Source organism: Tachyglossus aculeatus, chromosome 7, assembly GCF_015852505.1.
Source record: "Tachyglossus aculeatus isolate mTacAcu1 chromosome 7, mTacAcu1.pri, whole genome shotgun sequence".
Lineage (NCBI taxonomy): Eukaryota > Metazoa > Chordata > Mammalia > Monotremata > Tachyglossidae > Tachyglossus > Tachyglossus aculeatus.
Genome location: NC_052072.1, coordinates 38,811,525 through 38,826,841, shown reverse-complemented (window position 1 = coordinate 38,826,841; position 15,317 = coordinate 38,811,525). Strand labels below are relative to the sequence as shown.

The window sequence follows — 15,317 nt, the reverse complement described above, 5'->3', positions numbered from 1 at the left end:
CATACAATTTCAGGACAAAGATTCTTATGACGGAAGAAAAAGCCTTGAAGAGGGGTGAGAGATACTTTGTGTGTACGTGTGAGAGGGAGTATAAAAGGGGAGAGAACTGGAAAGCAAGGAAGAAAGCAGTAGTATGACAGACACACTTTTGGACTCATGGATTAACAAAGAAGAGATGATAAAAGCAGGTCAAACAGGAAACAACATTTTTTCCCTCCCAAAGTTCTACTATTAATTCTAACCTGTAACCATAACTGTACGAATGTTGGCTTTATGCAAATCTTCCAGCACTGAAGGGGTTTCTTGTTTTAGTTTATTTTGCATTATAATCAATCCCATAAAATCCATGTTGCTTTCAATAGTTTCTCTGTAGAAAAAAAAAGATTTCCATAAAGATTACTCTAAATAGCCCCCTATATCTATCATCAATCAGCAAAATGTATTGAACACATGACTGCACAGGCTATGTTGACTGCCACAGAGAGTGCACGAAAGAACCGCTCTAATTTTCTAGGCAAAGCTAGTTTAAGTAGCAGTATTTAGCTGTTTGCTCCTCTTAGAATACAGGGGAGGACTGAGTAAAGAGGTGGGGTTAGTTTATTGAGGAGAAGCCCCTTGGCTATTTTAAGTTAATTTGGGGCAAATCAATCTTTAGGCAAGCACAGAGAGAAATTTGGACTCCTGGAGAATGTGCTTGTGGGGGGATGAATGATCATGTAGATTTGCAGAAGTTTCATCCTGGCATTCAGAAAGCCTGAGAGAAACCCTTCAGCGGGGTTCCCAGCTGAAAGCAATATAATTGAGGAACTACTATGACACTTTCAGGAACTTAGAAAGAGTCCTGGGGAGAGTGGAAAGTTAACTCTTGAGGGGGATGCGCTAGGGAGAAGGGAGAGGCAGTATGGTTTGGGGTTCTTTAATCAGTGTGGTCTAATTTATAAAGATTACTTCCATCAAAATCTAGTTTGAGCTATAAACTTCCTATCTATATTTAGCAGGGACTTAGGTGTCTCCTGATTGTCAGAGAGACGTGTCTGTTAAGGAAGCGGAGATGGGTGTTGGGAAAGCGGGGGGGTGAGGAAGGGGGATAAATCTCCCAGCTTTTTGCAGCCAGCCTTGGGAGGACAGCAGAGTGGACCCCAAATGATTCCCTGATCATTTGGGGTCCTGGGAGCCAAAAGTCGAGAACTGAGGTTTATTTGTGGTTCCCAACTCTTACCCATCCCTGGAAAGGAAAAATAGGGAGGGTGTTTGAACCCCACAAGCACAGTCAGGCCCCGAGCCCTCCTACAGTAGCTCCAGAGGCACAACCTGATTAACTTGTGTCTACCCCAGAGTTTAAAACAGCGCTTGGCACATAGTAAGCATTTAACAAGTACCATAATTATCATTATTAGACCTACACATCTCCTTAGGATTCTGCTTTTCATGAAAATCCCAACTATGTCCCAACTAAGCGCTTACTACAGTGCTCTGCACACAGTAAGCGCTCAATAAATACGACTGAATGAATGAATGTCCCTCCTTTCTATGTTTATCAATGTAGGAATCAAATTTTTCATGTTTGATTTGCTTAAGATAATCCTGCCAGCTAAACATGCACGAGCTAACTTCCCTGAGCAATTTGATCGGGGGCCACCAAATGCAAAGACTGATCCTTAGAAATGCACCCCTGCTTTGTTTGGAGTAATCGAGGAGTCCCTGAAAAGTTAATCATCTCTGCCCAATAGCCAAGGTGGGGAATTAGGGAATCAAGAATGGTCAGATTTGTTACTTTAACCTTGATGTGGGTATACAATAATGAACACAAAACATTTGATAGTCTATGTCAATAAGTTTATGAAAAAAAGTAACTCATCCTCACCTGCTGATATTCTGCACTCTGTGCCAATTAAGTTTTGATTCCAATTTCCGGTGTGCAAGAGCAATAACCCGGAAGCCCTGTTTGGTGTAGTCTTCCAAAACGTTTTCAAAATCACTGGGAACTGTTTTTAAGGGGGTAAAAAGTGAAATCTCAGACCTGTTAAAATGCTTTTACTGGTCAATCAAAATTTTAAATGAAACTTTTTCTTTCTTTTACCTGTTTCTGGCTTACAAAGGCTGGCAACTACCTCGGGGGCACCTTTCATGTATGCATCCATTTTCTTGTCCCCTAGTGCCCTTGCGACTACACTCATACGCTGCAGAGCTGAAGAGAATGGGAACTGGCGAACAATTCCGATCTCATAAGTGGCCTGCAGAATTTTCAAAGGATGCACAAATTATGCATTATCCATCAACCAAGAAATGAATTTCTTCAGGGCATAAAAATATCCACTTACTGAAAGTTCAAACAGCTCCTAAAAACAAAGGAATACACAAAAGAATTAATCTGTTAATTCGTTCCAGAACTTTTGCAAAACATGAAATCACTGTAGAATTACAGGTGTTTCACTGGAAAAAAAAAAGGTGATTCCAGATCTCCTCCCCATCTTGAGGAAGTACCAGGTATTTCCTTCCACATCACCCCAATTCTGGATCTGAGATCATTCCTCAGTAACCATCATTAAGTGGGAGTATTTAAAAACATTCATGAAGAGTTCATAAATTTTATCTGAATGATATAAAACTATATGGAAGTTCAATTTCCGGTACACGTAATTTTCCTGTCCCCAAAACCTGTCAAATACATTGGTATGAACAATGAAAGAGTTGCTTATATCCTCCCTTATCTCACAAGCCTGTAACCTTGTGGTTCCCCGACTCGTCTCTCTCATTCAACTAACATATTCAATCTGTCACCAAATCCTGTTTGTTCGACTTTCACAAAAATCACTAAAATCCACCCGTTCCTTTCCTTCCAAATTACTACTAGGCTGATCCAGGCACTTATCCTATCCCGCCTTAACTACTGCATCACCCTTTCATTCATTCAATCGTATTTACTGAGCGCTGACTGTGTGCTGAGCATGGTACTAAGTGCTTGGAAAGTACAATTCAGCAACAGAGGCAATCCCTACCCAACAATGGGCTCACCGTCTCTTGCTGATCTCCCGGGCTCCCGTCTCTCCCCATTCCAGTCCACACTTCACTCTTCTGTCTGTATCGTTTTTCTATAAAAAGTTCAGTCCACATCTCCCACACTCCTCAAGAACCTCCAGCATCAAACAGAAACTTCTTGCCACCGGCTTTAAGGCACTCAAATCACCTTGCCCCCTCTGACCTTGCCTCATTGATCTCCTATTATAGGCCAAACCACACACTGCTCCTCTACTGCCAGCTTGCTCTTTGTGCCTCAGTCTCATCTATCTCACCACCAATCCCTCTCCCTCGTTCTTACTGTGGCTTGGAACTCCTTCCCCCTCCACCTACGCCCTCTCCCTACTTTCAAAGTCTTTATTAGAGTCATACCTCCTCCAAAAGAGTCAGCCCTCTTTTCTCCTGCTCCCTCTCTCTTGGATCTGTAACCTATGGACATTTGATATTTGCCCCACCCATGGCACTTACATATAATTATTCATATAAATAAATGTCTGTCTCCCGCTCTAGACTGTAAGCTCGTTGTGGGCAGCAAATGTGTCTACCAACTCTAATTGTGTACTCGCCCAAACGCCTAGTACAGTGCTCTGCACACAGTAAGCGCTCAACAAATATCATTAATGGATGGATCGTATTTTAGAATATGTACCATCTCTTGATTTGCTGCAGGCTTGGATTCAGGAAGAAGCTGTTTGGCAGGGCGAACAACAGTAGGCATTATTCGATTGTGAAGGGCTGTTTCCTCTTCAGTGGCTTCCTCGAGAATCTGAAAGAAAAATATTTGATTTGCAAAACTGCAACCCAACTATAAGCTGTTAAGGGTTTATTGAACTTGAGTAAAATCTATGCTCGTTCAAGTAAAAATAAAGGCAAATAGTGTTTAACTAAAGAAACGTTCTATCACATATTAGAAATCAATTTAACTAGCAGAATCTCAAAAGAAATCTAGAATAGATGTGGAGGAAAGATCTCCTGCAAACCTCAAGGTCATCTGTTAAATTCACAAGAACTGTGGAATTTGGAGGCCAGCTCTGAAAATAAGAGTATTAAAAATGCCACAGTACATCCTTTCACATCCAAAAAGTAGTACCAAACAGCACTTGTAGGAAAAGTCTAATTACCCCATATTACATCCATCTTCAGGGTTGGAGATGTACCTTTTAAACATCTCTAACTTTTCTGTCCATTATGAATCTGTAGTCCTTGAACTGGTTCAAACTTTCCTTTAAGCCATTTAGTATTTTCTGCTAACACAACTTCTTGTAGGAAAATTCCACGTGCTTAGTCTACACTGTGCCCATAAGGTTTGTCCTGAAGGGAATGTTCAAGCTTCAATGGATGCTTAATTCTGACTTTTGGGAATTTTGTGATCATCGTGACCTCACTTCCAAATATGAACTATTTCAATCACATCCCCCTCAGTCTTTATGCATACTGATTAAGGAGTGCTAACCTTACCATACTACTCTTGACTTGATACCACTGCATCACCCCATTTCCTCCAGCCCCTTTAGCGTATTAGTTGCATTTTTCTCTGTTATTTTCTACTAGCCCCACAATTCCCTTTGCATAAGATTTCCAGCCTGGCTCTAAGGAGACCATGCTTTGAGCACCACGCAGTTCCTCCCAAATACCAAGAGATGTTCCCTTGGAATGGATGCGGATTTAGAGATCTATAGCCCAGATACTTTAGGACTTGACAGTGACAATGTGAACTGGGGAGTAAATGTGGGGTGGTCAGGAGAGTTGGGGCCAGGGGTGTGGGAAGAGAGAAAAGCACATGTGAGGCTCAGTTGATTCGCCAACTATGACCACTGTCTATTAAAAAAATAGGAACTCTTTGACATACTGCGATATTATTAAATTGTCAAAAGAGGCTTGCTTAATGCAATCTATCAGGCTGTCAGAACCAAGTTGTCTAGAGTTGCTCTCAACTCCCAATAGAGTCTGTCACAAAATAAACCCAACGTGACAGTTAGGATTTATGTTCAAACTTTAAACTCTAGGGCAGAGATACTCAATGGTTGTAAAAGCAACCATGGTTGCAGTCAACCGATTAATCAATGGTATTGAGTGAATACTGTGTGCAGAGCACTGTACTAAGCGCACAGGACAGTACAATACAATAATGTTGGTAGATGCCATCCCTGGCCACAAGGAACTTACAGTCTAGAGGGGGAGATGGACATCAAAATAAATTACACTTAGGGAGAGTATAAGAATATTTACATGAGTGTTGTGGAGCTGAGGGTCTGGTGAATGTCAACTGCTTAAGGGGTACAGATTCCAGTGCAGAGGTGATGCAGAAGGGACGACAAATAGGAAAAATGGGAGCATAGTCAGGGAAGGCCTCTTTTAGAACTGAGATTTTTAGGAGGGCTTTCAAGTGGGCAGAGCAGTGGTCCTTCGGGTATGAAAGGGGAGGGACTTCCAGGCCAGAGAGGACATGGGCATGGGGTCGTGGGACAAAAATCAAAGAAAATGAGGTACACTGAGTAGGTTGGCATTGGAGGAGCAAAGTCTGCAGTCTCGGTTGTAGTAGATCATTCAGGTAAGGTAGGAGGGGGTGAGCTAATTGAATGCCACTCAACTAAACCCATTCTGGCTTTCTTTCCAGATTAAGGTTTTGCTCCCCTATGTATCCTGGAGTAGCTTATTTGAAGGAGGTTGCCCATGGTAAAAGAAACAACTCATGAGCGTTTTTTTTCTCCCCCATGACAACAGATATATACCACCAATTTCCAGACCTGAAATACCAAGACTGTTACGGGTAGTTATATAGGAAAATATACAGAACGTTGCACCATACTATTTACCCAGTGATTTAACTGACATATTCACAAGAAGCAGTATGGCCTAGGGGAAGGAGGATATATGAAACCGGGACTCAGAGGAGACGTGGGTTCTAAACCAGCCACCACATTGCTGAGTAGCCTTAGGTAAGTCACAAATTCTCTGCTCCTCGATTTTGTCATCTGTAAAATGGGGATCAAATGCCAGCTCTGCCTCCTCCCTTTGACTGCGATGATGATAATGATGATGGTACTTTTTAAGCGCTTACTATGTGCACAGCACTGTTCTAAGCGCTGGGGAGGTTATAAGGTGATCAGGTTGTCCCACGGCGGGCTCACAGTTTTAATCCCCATTTTACAGATGAGGTAACTGAGGCACAGAGAAGTTGAGTGACTTGCCCAAAGTCACACAGCTGACAGTTGGTGGAGCCGGTATTTGAACCCATGACCTCTGACTCCAAAACCCATGCTCTTTCCACTGAACCATGCTGCTTCCCCATTGTGAACTCCAAGTGGGACTCCAAGTGGGACAGGGTCTGCGCCTGATAAGTTTATATCAACCCCAGCAGTTAGTACAGTGCTCAACACATGAAAAGCACTTACCAAATACTACAATTACTACTATTATTTACCATGACAATGCAGTCCATGAATGAAACAGCAAGAAGTACAGAAGGGTGAACAGCTAGAAGTACAGAAATACAGACACACCTTCTGAAAGGGCACATAAGAAAGGGGAATGTATCTTTCTTGAGTTGGATTTTCTAAGACCAAATTCATAAACCAACTTGATGAACTAACTGAAGTGCCTAATTCCTTTTGTTTCAAAATTGCCAGTCACATGGCACTTATATGGGTTGCTCCTGCTGACACTGGAAGGCAATTTTATAGTAATCTTGATCAAATTATCCCAGATTTCCAAAAAGGTCTATCCTGCTCAGCTTTAAAACCACAGTTGGAATTCACTTGAACTTTTGAAATTGAATTACAAGCAAACAAAGCATAGGCAAGATTAATTTCAATGGAATTCTCTTCTAAGAATCTAGGGAGAGGATGAATTTATCTCAAATTCTCAATTCATTCAGAAAAATTACTACTCTCAGTTCCCCAGGAACATGGAGGTTCATTCTGGCAAACTTCACAGTAAAGGAGATTCGTGTTATACTTAGGGTCGTCTGGACTGATGCCATCCTCACAAACATTCCTTTGGATATCACAACCCAATTTATCTAAAACGAGTTATTGGAACAAAGTTCCTTAATTACCGGAGAAAATACAATCCAAAACACTTAGAAAAAACATGCAGTGTGGAAAAGGCAACAAGGCAAAACCGAGGATCCAAGTAGCGCAATTTGATTGACTCATCATCATTCACGCCTCATATCACAAAACTAGCTCAAATAACCTCAGGATTAAAAGTACTGAGAACTTTTGGGTTTAGCATGACTCATTTGCTGTGTTACACTTTAAAATATCATTTAGTTTCCCAGTGAGACTGGATTCTGAAGGATTCAATGATCCAACTAAATGGAATCACTTTCCCTCAATTTTTAAAGGAAGACTGAAGGCTCTCAAAGAGCTGGAAAAGGAGAACTGCCATTATATCAGCATTCCAGGTTGTGAAAACAACAGTCCAGACACCTAAGCAAGGAGACTTCTCCTATCTTACAGATTTCTGCAGGAATGCCACCAGATCAGGGTAGTTTACCATTTTTCACAGCTTTGACTGAGGTAGAGATTTCTTCAAAATTTGCAGCTAAGGCCATGCCTTCCCATTCTGGCCAGTCCTCTATGCTTCCTACTGCCTCAGCGAACGATACGTTTAGAAGATCACTGAAAAGTTGTCATCTCAGAAGGATTCCCTCCATATCTGTAGCTAAAGGTACCGCCAACGGCATTTTTCAATGGTGATGTGGTAGTATGGAGTTGGCTTCTCTCTAAAGCTATAGCGTTTAATGAGGAGTCAAAGGCCTTGTTTTGGCGACAGTCAGCATAGCGTTGGACTTCATCAACGGGCATCGCACCAGTGGTCCATTATTTTCTGCATTCTGATCTGCATGTCTCATCAGTCTTTTGCAGGCTTCCCTTATGCTAAGATCATGAAAAGTTGCAATATATTAATTATTTGCAGCAAATCGAAAATACCTTAAAAATGCCAAGGACAAAATGCCTTTTTGTGGTCTTCCTCATCAGCTGGAGGATTCTTCAGAAATTTGACTGCCCGTACAAATATGCTAATAATTGTGGTATTCATTACGTGTTTCCTAAATGCCCCAACCTGAAAAGTACACTGGGGTAGATACAAGATAACCGGGTCAGACATGGGGCTCACCATCTACGTAGGGTGGGCATCAGATTTAATCCCCATTTTACAGATTTAGAAATTTGGGTGTGGAGAAGTTTAGTGACTTGCCTAGGTCGCACAGAAGCTAAGTGGCGGAGCTGGGATTAGACACCGGGTTCTCTGACTCCCAAGCTCATGTTCTTAACGTTCGGTCACAATGCTTTCCTATCAGCCGCTGCTCAGAATAAGATCAGTCATCCCCAATAAGAGATCACTTTGAGCCTAAAAATGACTGCACCATTATCCCCACATTTCCATCTAAAAGGCTGTATCTGGGCAACAGTAACTTCCATATGAATTAAAATTAAGATTAATGAAAATTTCTTTAGTCTCAGTTTGTTCTCATACTAAAATATGTCTGTCATTGAACTTCAAAATCTCTAAAACGTGCTGATGTCTCTACCAATACATAAGTCTCTACATATGAAAGAAAACAGAAATGCCACTCTATTGCAAAAAAACTAAGGCTGTAGATCAAAAAGCTTCCAAAGAGCATATTTCAACCCTGGGATTCAGAAACGGATGAGCATGAAATATCCCCCTGCAAGTACAAAGACTTCAATCGCAGAAAGCTGATATTAATTAAATATTTCAAAATTACCTCAAGCATCCAATGCTTCGCCTTTGAATAACTGAAAAAATGAGTTTTCAAGGTCTACCACCGGCCTTTTATATTTCCCAAACAGCTGTAACTCCCATCTTCCTTTACAGAACTGAGGTAGACAACATTCAGAATACATTTGGAAGTAGTAGGCAAAACACCATCCAAGCTGCCTATGGAAAACTGTCTGTCAAATACGGCAGTAAATGGACTATTGTAAGAACCCTATCATAAGTAAGCAGTACAAGTATTGAGAATATTGGTTGTCAAAGTCCACAGAAACACAGTCAATGTTTTTCCAGGCTACCAAATCAAGAGCAGTATTGCCAGATATGGCAAAGGCAAAGCCTAAGAAGAGGTCAATGAAAGTGCCTTGGAGATGTCCAAGGCTGAACTCGAAAAATGCCAAATGAATTCTTTGGTTTTCCTTGGGAGATCTACTCAAGGATCACTCACATGAAAGAGGAATGCAGTACCAGGAGTCCAGTGTTTTGAAGTCCTCCAGTGACAAAGGGAAATGGAATGAAGAGGGTGGTGAAAATAGAAATTTGAGGTCTACCCTCTCATTGAAAAATTACGTGAGAATAGCAGTAAACAGACATCTTGGATCACGGTTTTTAGATTCATAGTCTGAAAAAAATTCACGTGGAAGAGTATTCTAAATCACAAAAGGTTGTTAATGGTTAAGAAGAATATTCTGCTTCTAGTATCCTGGACCCTCAAAAACTAACCTTAACGGAGATTTAGAGCAGAAGAGCACTATTTTAAGAGCCAAATAATCAACAAGCCAAAATATTCTGCTAGTCTAAACATCATAGCACACTATTTCCTGTTAGATTTTACATTAAATGTTGAACTTACCCATCCAATGGCTTCAAACATTTTTAAATCAAGTGGATCTCCAGAAAGCACACCTTCAATTTTTGTAAGGGAATGACAAGTGGCCATACAAGCAATAAACTGGGATTTTATCAAGTTGTCACTGCAAGGTTTCTCTTCTGGCAAAAGAAAACTTAACAAAAATATAGAGAATTACAACAAATTTACAACACATTTGTTACAATTTTGTTACTACCAAGAGTTTTGAAGACGTGATTTGAAATAAAAAAAAATCGGAGCTAAATGTTTCTTGATGTCTCCTTTCTGAACAGAAGCATTATGATTTATATCAACTTCAACACCCACAAATTTAAAGAAAGCTAAATTAATTCTCAATTTTCACAAATGCTTTGAGCCCAAACATATCATATATGTGCTAAAAATGTGGAGTTTAACAGGAACGGACATTGAATTATGATAAATCTCTCCAAAACAAACTTAGACCTTAATTAATCCCTACCGGGTAGTTTCCACTCTTTGAATTCCCCAAAGATCTAAGCCATCTTCAGTAAGAGTCCCAGTCTACAAAAAAAAAAAAAAAAAATGGAAAAAAATCAGCTAAAGAATAAGGAAGTCTCAGAAAATACATTTGTGATGAGGGTTCTTTTTGGGGGGAGGTGGGGAGGGGGTGGTGGGGGAGAGAGATGTACCTGAGGGCCATGCAAACATTAATTTCAAAACAATAGCTCATTTGAAAATTTTCATAAATTTTGAAATACCAATTTTCTTTAGTGAAAGACTATATTAAATGTCAACTATCTACTTCTTAAAAATCATTTTAATAACAATCTTAGACTTGGAGAAGGTGAGCTATCTAATAGTAAATTCAGTGTATTGGCAAGATATAAATAGCCTACCAGAGGAAAATTAATATTTATATTTCATCATGACTTTGTCATTTCAAGAGGTTAACAGCAATTAAGAAATGAAAAAGCATTTAGCATGGCCTTTAATATTCCTCCCCATTCGTACTCTCCCCAGTTCCCAGATGACAAACACTATCCCATTGCTTCTACCCTCTTCAAACTCAGACTTCACATGATTCTTCGCTTATCGATGAAACTAAATACAATTATCTGAAGGTAATGGTCTCAAATAACTGTTCTATGACTGTAATCCTTTTGTATTAATCTACCTTGTGTGTGACCATTTATCATCATCATCATCATCAATCGCATTTATTGAGCGCTTACTGTGTGCAGAGCACTGTATTCGTACCCACCCACAATCGCATGTTTTTTTGTTTTGTTTTATTTGGGAGGGAGGGGGAGAAAAAGGGTGACTTGCCCCCACAGTTTTTTCACCTGGGCCCCCAGTCTTTCTTATCCCAGGTCTCTAGTTCATTCCAAATCTCTGCCCGGAACTCCAGTTTTTAAATCAAGTCTGACCAGCTCCAAAATGCTGGCTTTCTGGACTGTTTTGAGGCTTGTTGCCATCTGCTTCCCAATCCTTAAAATATCTGCCCCATTTCTGCCCCCACACCCTCAGCCATGTAGGGTTCACTCCAAGCTGAATCCAAACAGCAGCTAGCTAATCCCAGAGTGACTATGGAAATTCTGTTGCCTCTGGGGACTAAGGATGAGGAAGGGAAGAGGAAGAAGGATAAGGAGGGAAGGGCACCTGGTTTAGCCAACCAGGAAGTCCTATATCCAACCCCAAACCACTTTCTGAGAATTCTCTGGACCAAAAGAATCCACAGACAGCAATTCCCATTCCAAAATTCCCACTTGTGGCTCAGGGATGCAAGCTGGGAGTCCATCAGAAATGATGCGAAGAAGATATAAGGAAAAGGCACCCCAAGTAAGGAACACAATTACCTAAGGAGAAAAAGTACCAAAGTAAAGGAGAATATTTAGTATGAAGCACATTCAATTCACCTGACCTTGTCAAAGCAAACAAGATTTAGCTGTCCACAGATATTTATCCTTTGGGGGCTGATGCAGAAGATCCCAATTTTTTTCAGTCTCCTTTGTGCGTACACAATTCCAGCAGTCATTGCAGCAGGAAGCGCAGGTGGTACCGTAATTGTGATGATATCGAGAGATTCAATGATAATGGTACTGGCTGCTACCTATATTTAACACAAAAGAGAAATATAAGAAGTCTACCAAATTTTTCGAGTTTAACAGATGATGCATTAACATATTCACTAGTGTTTTCAACACAGAAATCTTCCCCAAATCTCTGTAAACCAATTACCAAGCATTAATTATCATAGCCTCAGTTCTAGAAAGGTGTGTACATGAACGTGGAATCTGAGAGCAGATACCAGAAGTGATGGTCTGGTGTGTCCTTTATTACTTTTCAGGCCTCTTCCAGAATATATTGAGCAAGTCTGTCATTCTAAATAGAACCCTGAAGTCTTCCAAACCTTTCTTTTAATATCAATCCCACTTTAATTTTACAGCTTTATTAAAAGCCATTAGTGTGCGTGTGTATACCTATATACAGACACACACTTAATATATACACACATATGTATGATTATCACATGTATGTGATATGTATGTATCACACATATGTATGATTATCTTGGTATTTGTTAAGTGTTACTATATGCCGAGCAGCATACTAAGCGCAGGAGTAGATGTAGGATCATTGGGACCTACATGGGGCCCACAGAGTAAACAGGAGGGAGAAGAGGTATTGAATCCTCATTTGCAGATGAGGAAACTGAGGCAGAGAAGTGAAGTGACTTGCCCAAGGTATCATAGCAACTAAGTGGCAGAGCCGGGACTAGAACCCACAACCTCTGAGTCCCAGGCCCATGCTCTATCCAATAGGCCACGCTACTTCCCATATATGATTTTTATATATACATATATATACACACACACACACAAACACACACACATAAACATATATATATATATTTATACATATTATACATTTACATTTTATATTTATACATATTTATATGTTTATATACACATATATAAGTATATATTTATACATATACATTATACATTTTATATTTATACATATTTATATGTTTATACACATATATATATAAAATCAACTTGACTGCAGAGTTCCTGAAACCCAGGCCCATGTTCAGGCTAGTCCTCTCATAAAGCTTGTTTGCATAAGGGCAAGCATATGTTTACGCAGAAGCTAACACAAACACCATACCTTATTTAGAATGCTATTGACAATCGTGTAAAGAAATCCAATGCCAGCCACCACCACCAGAAACAGCAGAAACTTGTAGGCATCTCTGTAGAGTTTAAAATCAGTTGGTTTGGGATACAATATGGAACGGACAAGTTGACCTTTGGAAGTACTAAATCCTAAAAAGAAAATGATTTAAGAAATTAGCACAGTAGGTCCAGAAGATAACTCTGCATGTAATCGTGGGCGATCTTGTGACGATTAGATTAACAAGGCTAACTCAAACCATATTAATGGAAAGTTTAGGCAAATCACTCTCTGACATCAATATTTTGGAAGCGCGTCTAGTGGAGAGTAGAGTCGACCATTTAATTATGTGCATGGCACCGGTCATAATAAAATAAACTTCTCAGTTCACCTAGACCACAAAACATACATTCTAGTCCTATTTTCTCCTAGCCACTGAAAGCCTGAATGGGTTTATTTGCTTTTTATTGTAAAACACAGACTTTGGTGAACGAGATTTGTACAAGCATCATGAACACCTCCTGCTATGAGGACTTGTCAGAGACATGAAACACTTCCTGTGCCTTTGGGGACCAAAGAACCATCTAAGCAGTCGAATGTAGGGTGGTCCAGGGAACAAGACCCCATACCTCCTGCCCAAGGGCACAGCAGTGTATGCCCGAGTGCAGCACATTGTACAAATCACTTGGAAAAATGCCACTAAAGAAATAAAAGATATTCCCTGACCCCGAGAAGTTGACATTCTATTATTTCTGCATTAAGCTCTTGGCATCCAAAAAGCAGCAAGTTGCTTCAAAAATACGGTGGACTTCTCTTTCATAAAAGGTTCCACTTCTGTTCCTTAGGAGATTATGCAACTCTGCTTAAAAGTTCACTACTAACCTAATAAAATGAGACTTAATACGTTTACCTCCTCTATTTCATAATCTCCCACAGCAATGCAATAGTATAGCAGAAGCTACTGAGCAAGATTCAGGAGGTTCCCATAAATCAACCAACATCTATCCTGTTTTAGGGCTGGAAAAAAGGCTAGCCTAGGAAAACAAGGGGAAGGAGGGGTGAGCACCAGGAAAACGCCCAGAACTGAGGACCAGAGGAGTGGCTATTCTGGCCTGGTAATCTGTTGATTCTCCTGCTTCCTTTGGCCAGGTTTCTCTCTGATCTTTTTGCCCCTCTCCCCACCTCCCACAATTACTCCAGGCCTGCTCTTTCCAAATACTTCTTCTTCTGCCATAGATACCTAAGTCCCTCCATGTTTTTGCCACATTTCCCCTAAGAAAGAACCATAACAATTCTGTAATGCAAATATTACGTAACGGGAACGATGGCCGAACAAAGCTATTTGTCCACTCATTCCGGAGTAGTGAAAAGTCACAGTTCTCCAGCTATTACTGGCCAGACTTTCACACTCTCTATCAACTGCTGGTCTCTGTTTACCTTCCCAGACTGCCTCTTTGTGCCTCAGGAATTTAACAGTTATTTTCTCACCTCTCCATTCCGTCAGCCATGAACACATGGCTTCCTGGAACAAAAGTAGTGTCAAGTGTTGGAAAGCCCATTAAAAAAAAAAAAAAAAGGCCCCAAACCAAAAACAAAACAAAACAAAAAAACCCACGTTCTAGTTCCAGTTTGGCCTGTGGCTGGTTAATGTGAGCTCAATGTGCTATATACCCCTTCCTGCCTATTCACTAATTGCACTTCATGATGCCCCGAGGGGAACAAGACTGGCCAGGATGAAAATGACAGTGGCACTATAACTTCTTCCTCTGGGTAGGTTCTCAGTTCAGGAGCCTCGTTGTTCCTCACAGGACACTCCATCGTGTTCAGCGCTGCTCCCACTACTGCAACAATAGCAGTGGCCAGGCTTCCTTCCCCTCCCTCCCAACTCCTGTCTCACTCTGTCCACTCCTCTTCACCACATGCTGTTCTTACTGCTGAGATTCTTAAAGCTCTCCCTCTGTGGAGGAAGAGAAATGAAGTCTTTTCTCACTAGCTCAAAGGCCCTCTGCTTTTCTGCTGTCAGTTCAAAATATTTAATTACTTTTTTAAAACTGGTGCCACTTGGAGCTAATTTTTAAAATATTTGCTCCTGCCTCACCGCTTGCTCCCGCTTCCCTCGTCCCCCTCGTCTCTGAGATTTGGGCCCAGGGGAATACAGAGGAAAATTTTATGATAGTCGGATCCACCACCGTCATGTTGCCAGGGGGATTAACGTCCTAAGAGATGCTGTGATAGATGCATTCACAGGAACAGGCAGCAGAGAGACCTCTGCATCTAAGAGATGGCCTAACCTCCAAAGTAGCTGAACCAGATTCTGTTGTCACTATGTCACAGCCAGGGAAGTACTTCGGTTTTAGCTGCCCTATGCTCTTTCAAAAGCTTTGCCCCCTTTCCCCAGGATGTCTGTAAACACTGCAGGCACAGGGCTTGTGCCACCACATTTCCTAAACCCCAGTCAAGTACTTTTTCATTAACTTACTCAAGAAAACTCCAACAGCATTCAGTGGCTCATTGTGCCCTGTGTACTTGCTGGCGGGCACTGAAA

General features: G+C 40.9%; 1 protein-coding gene across 5 annotated transcripts in view; it reads right to left on the bottom strand.

Annotated features, from left to right (window-relative positions):
• The window catches only part of ATP13A3 (ATPase 13A3), a 104,754-nt gene that overhangs the window by 23,859 nt on the left and 65,578 nt on the right, over positions 1 to 15,317 (bottom strand). For all 5 annotated transcript variants that reach the window (XM_038749567.1, XM_038749568.1, XM_038749565.1 and 2 more), the window contains 9 exons: positions 12,767 to 12,924; positions 11,517 to 11,705; positions 10,095 to 10,156; positions 9,617 to 9,767; positions 3,668 to 3,784; positions 2,322 to 2,339; positions 2,081 to 2,234; positions 1,865 to 1,985; positions 243 to 367 (listed from right to left, as the gene is read on the bottom strand). In XM_038749567.1, coding sequence (XP_038605495.1) covers positions 243 to 367; positions 1,865 to 1,985; positions 2,081 to 2,234; positions 2,322 to 2,339; positions 3,668 to 3,784; positions 9,617 to 9,767; positions 10,095 to 10,156; positions 11,517 to 11,705; positions 12,767 to 12,924 — 1,095 coding nt within the window. The remainder of the gene's footprint in view (positions 1 to 242; positions 368 to 1,864; positions 1,986 to 2,080; positions 2,235 to 2,321; positions 2,340 to 3,667; positions 3,785 to 9,616; positions 9,768 to 10,094; positions 10,157 to 11,516; positions 11,706 to 12,766; positions 12,925 to 15,317) is intronic.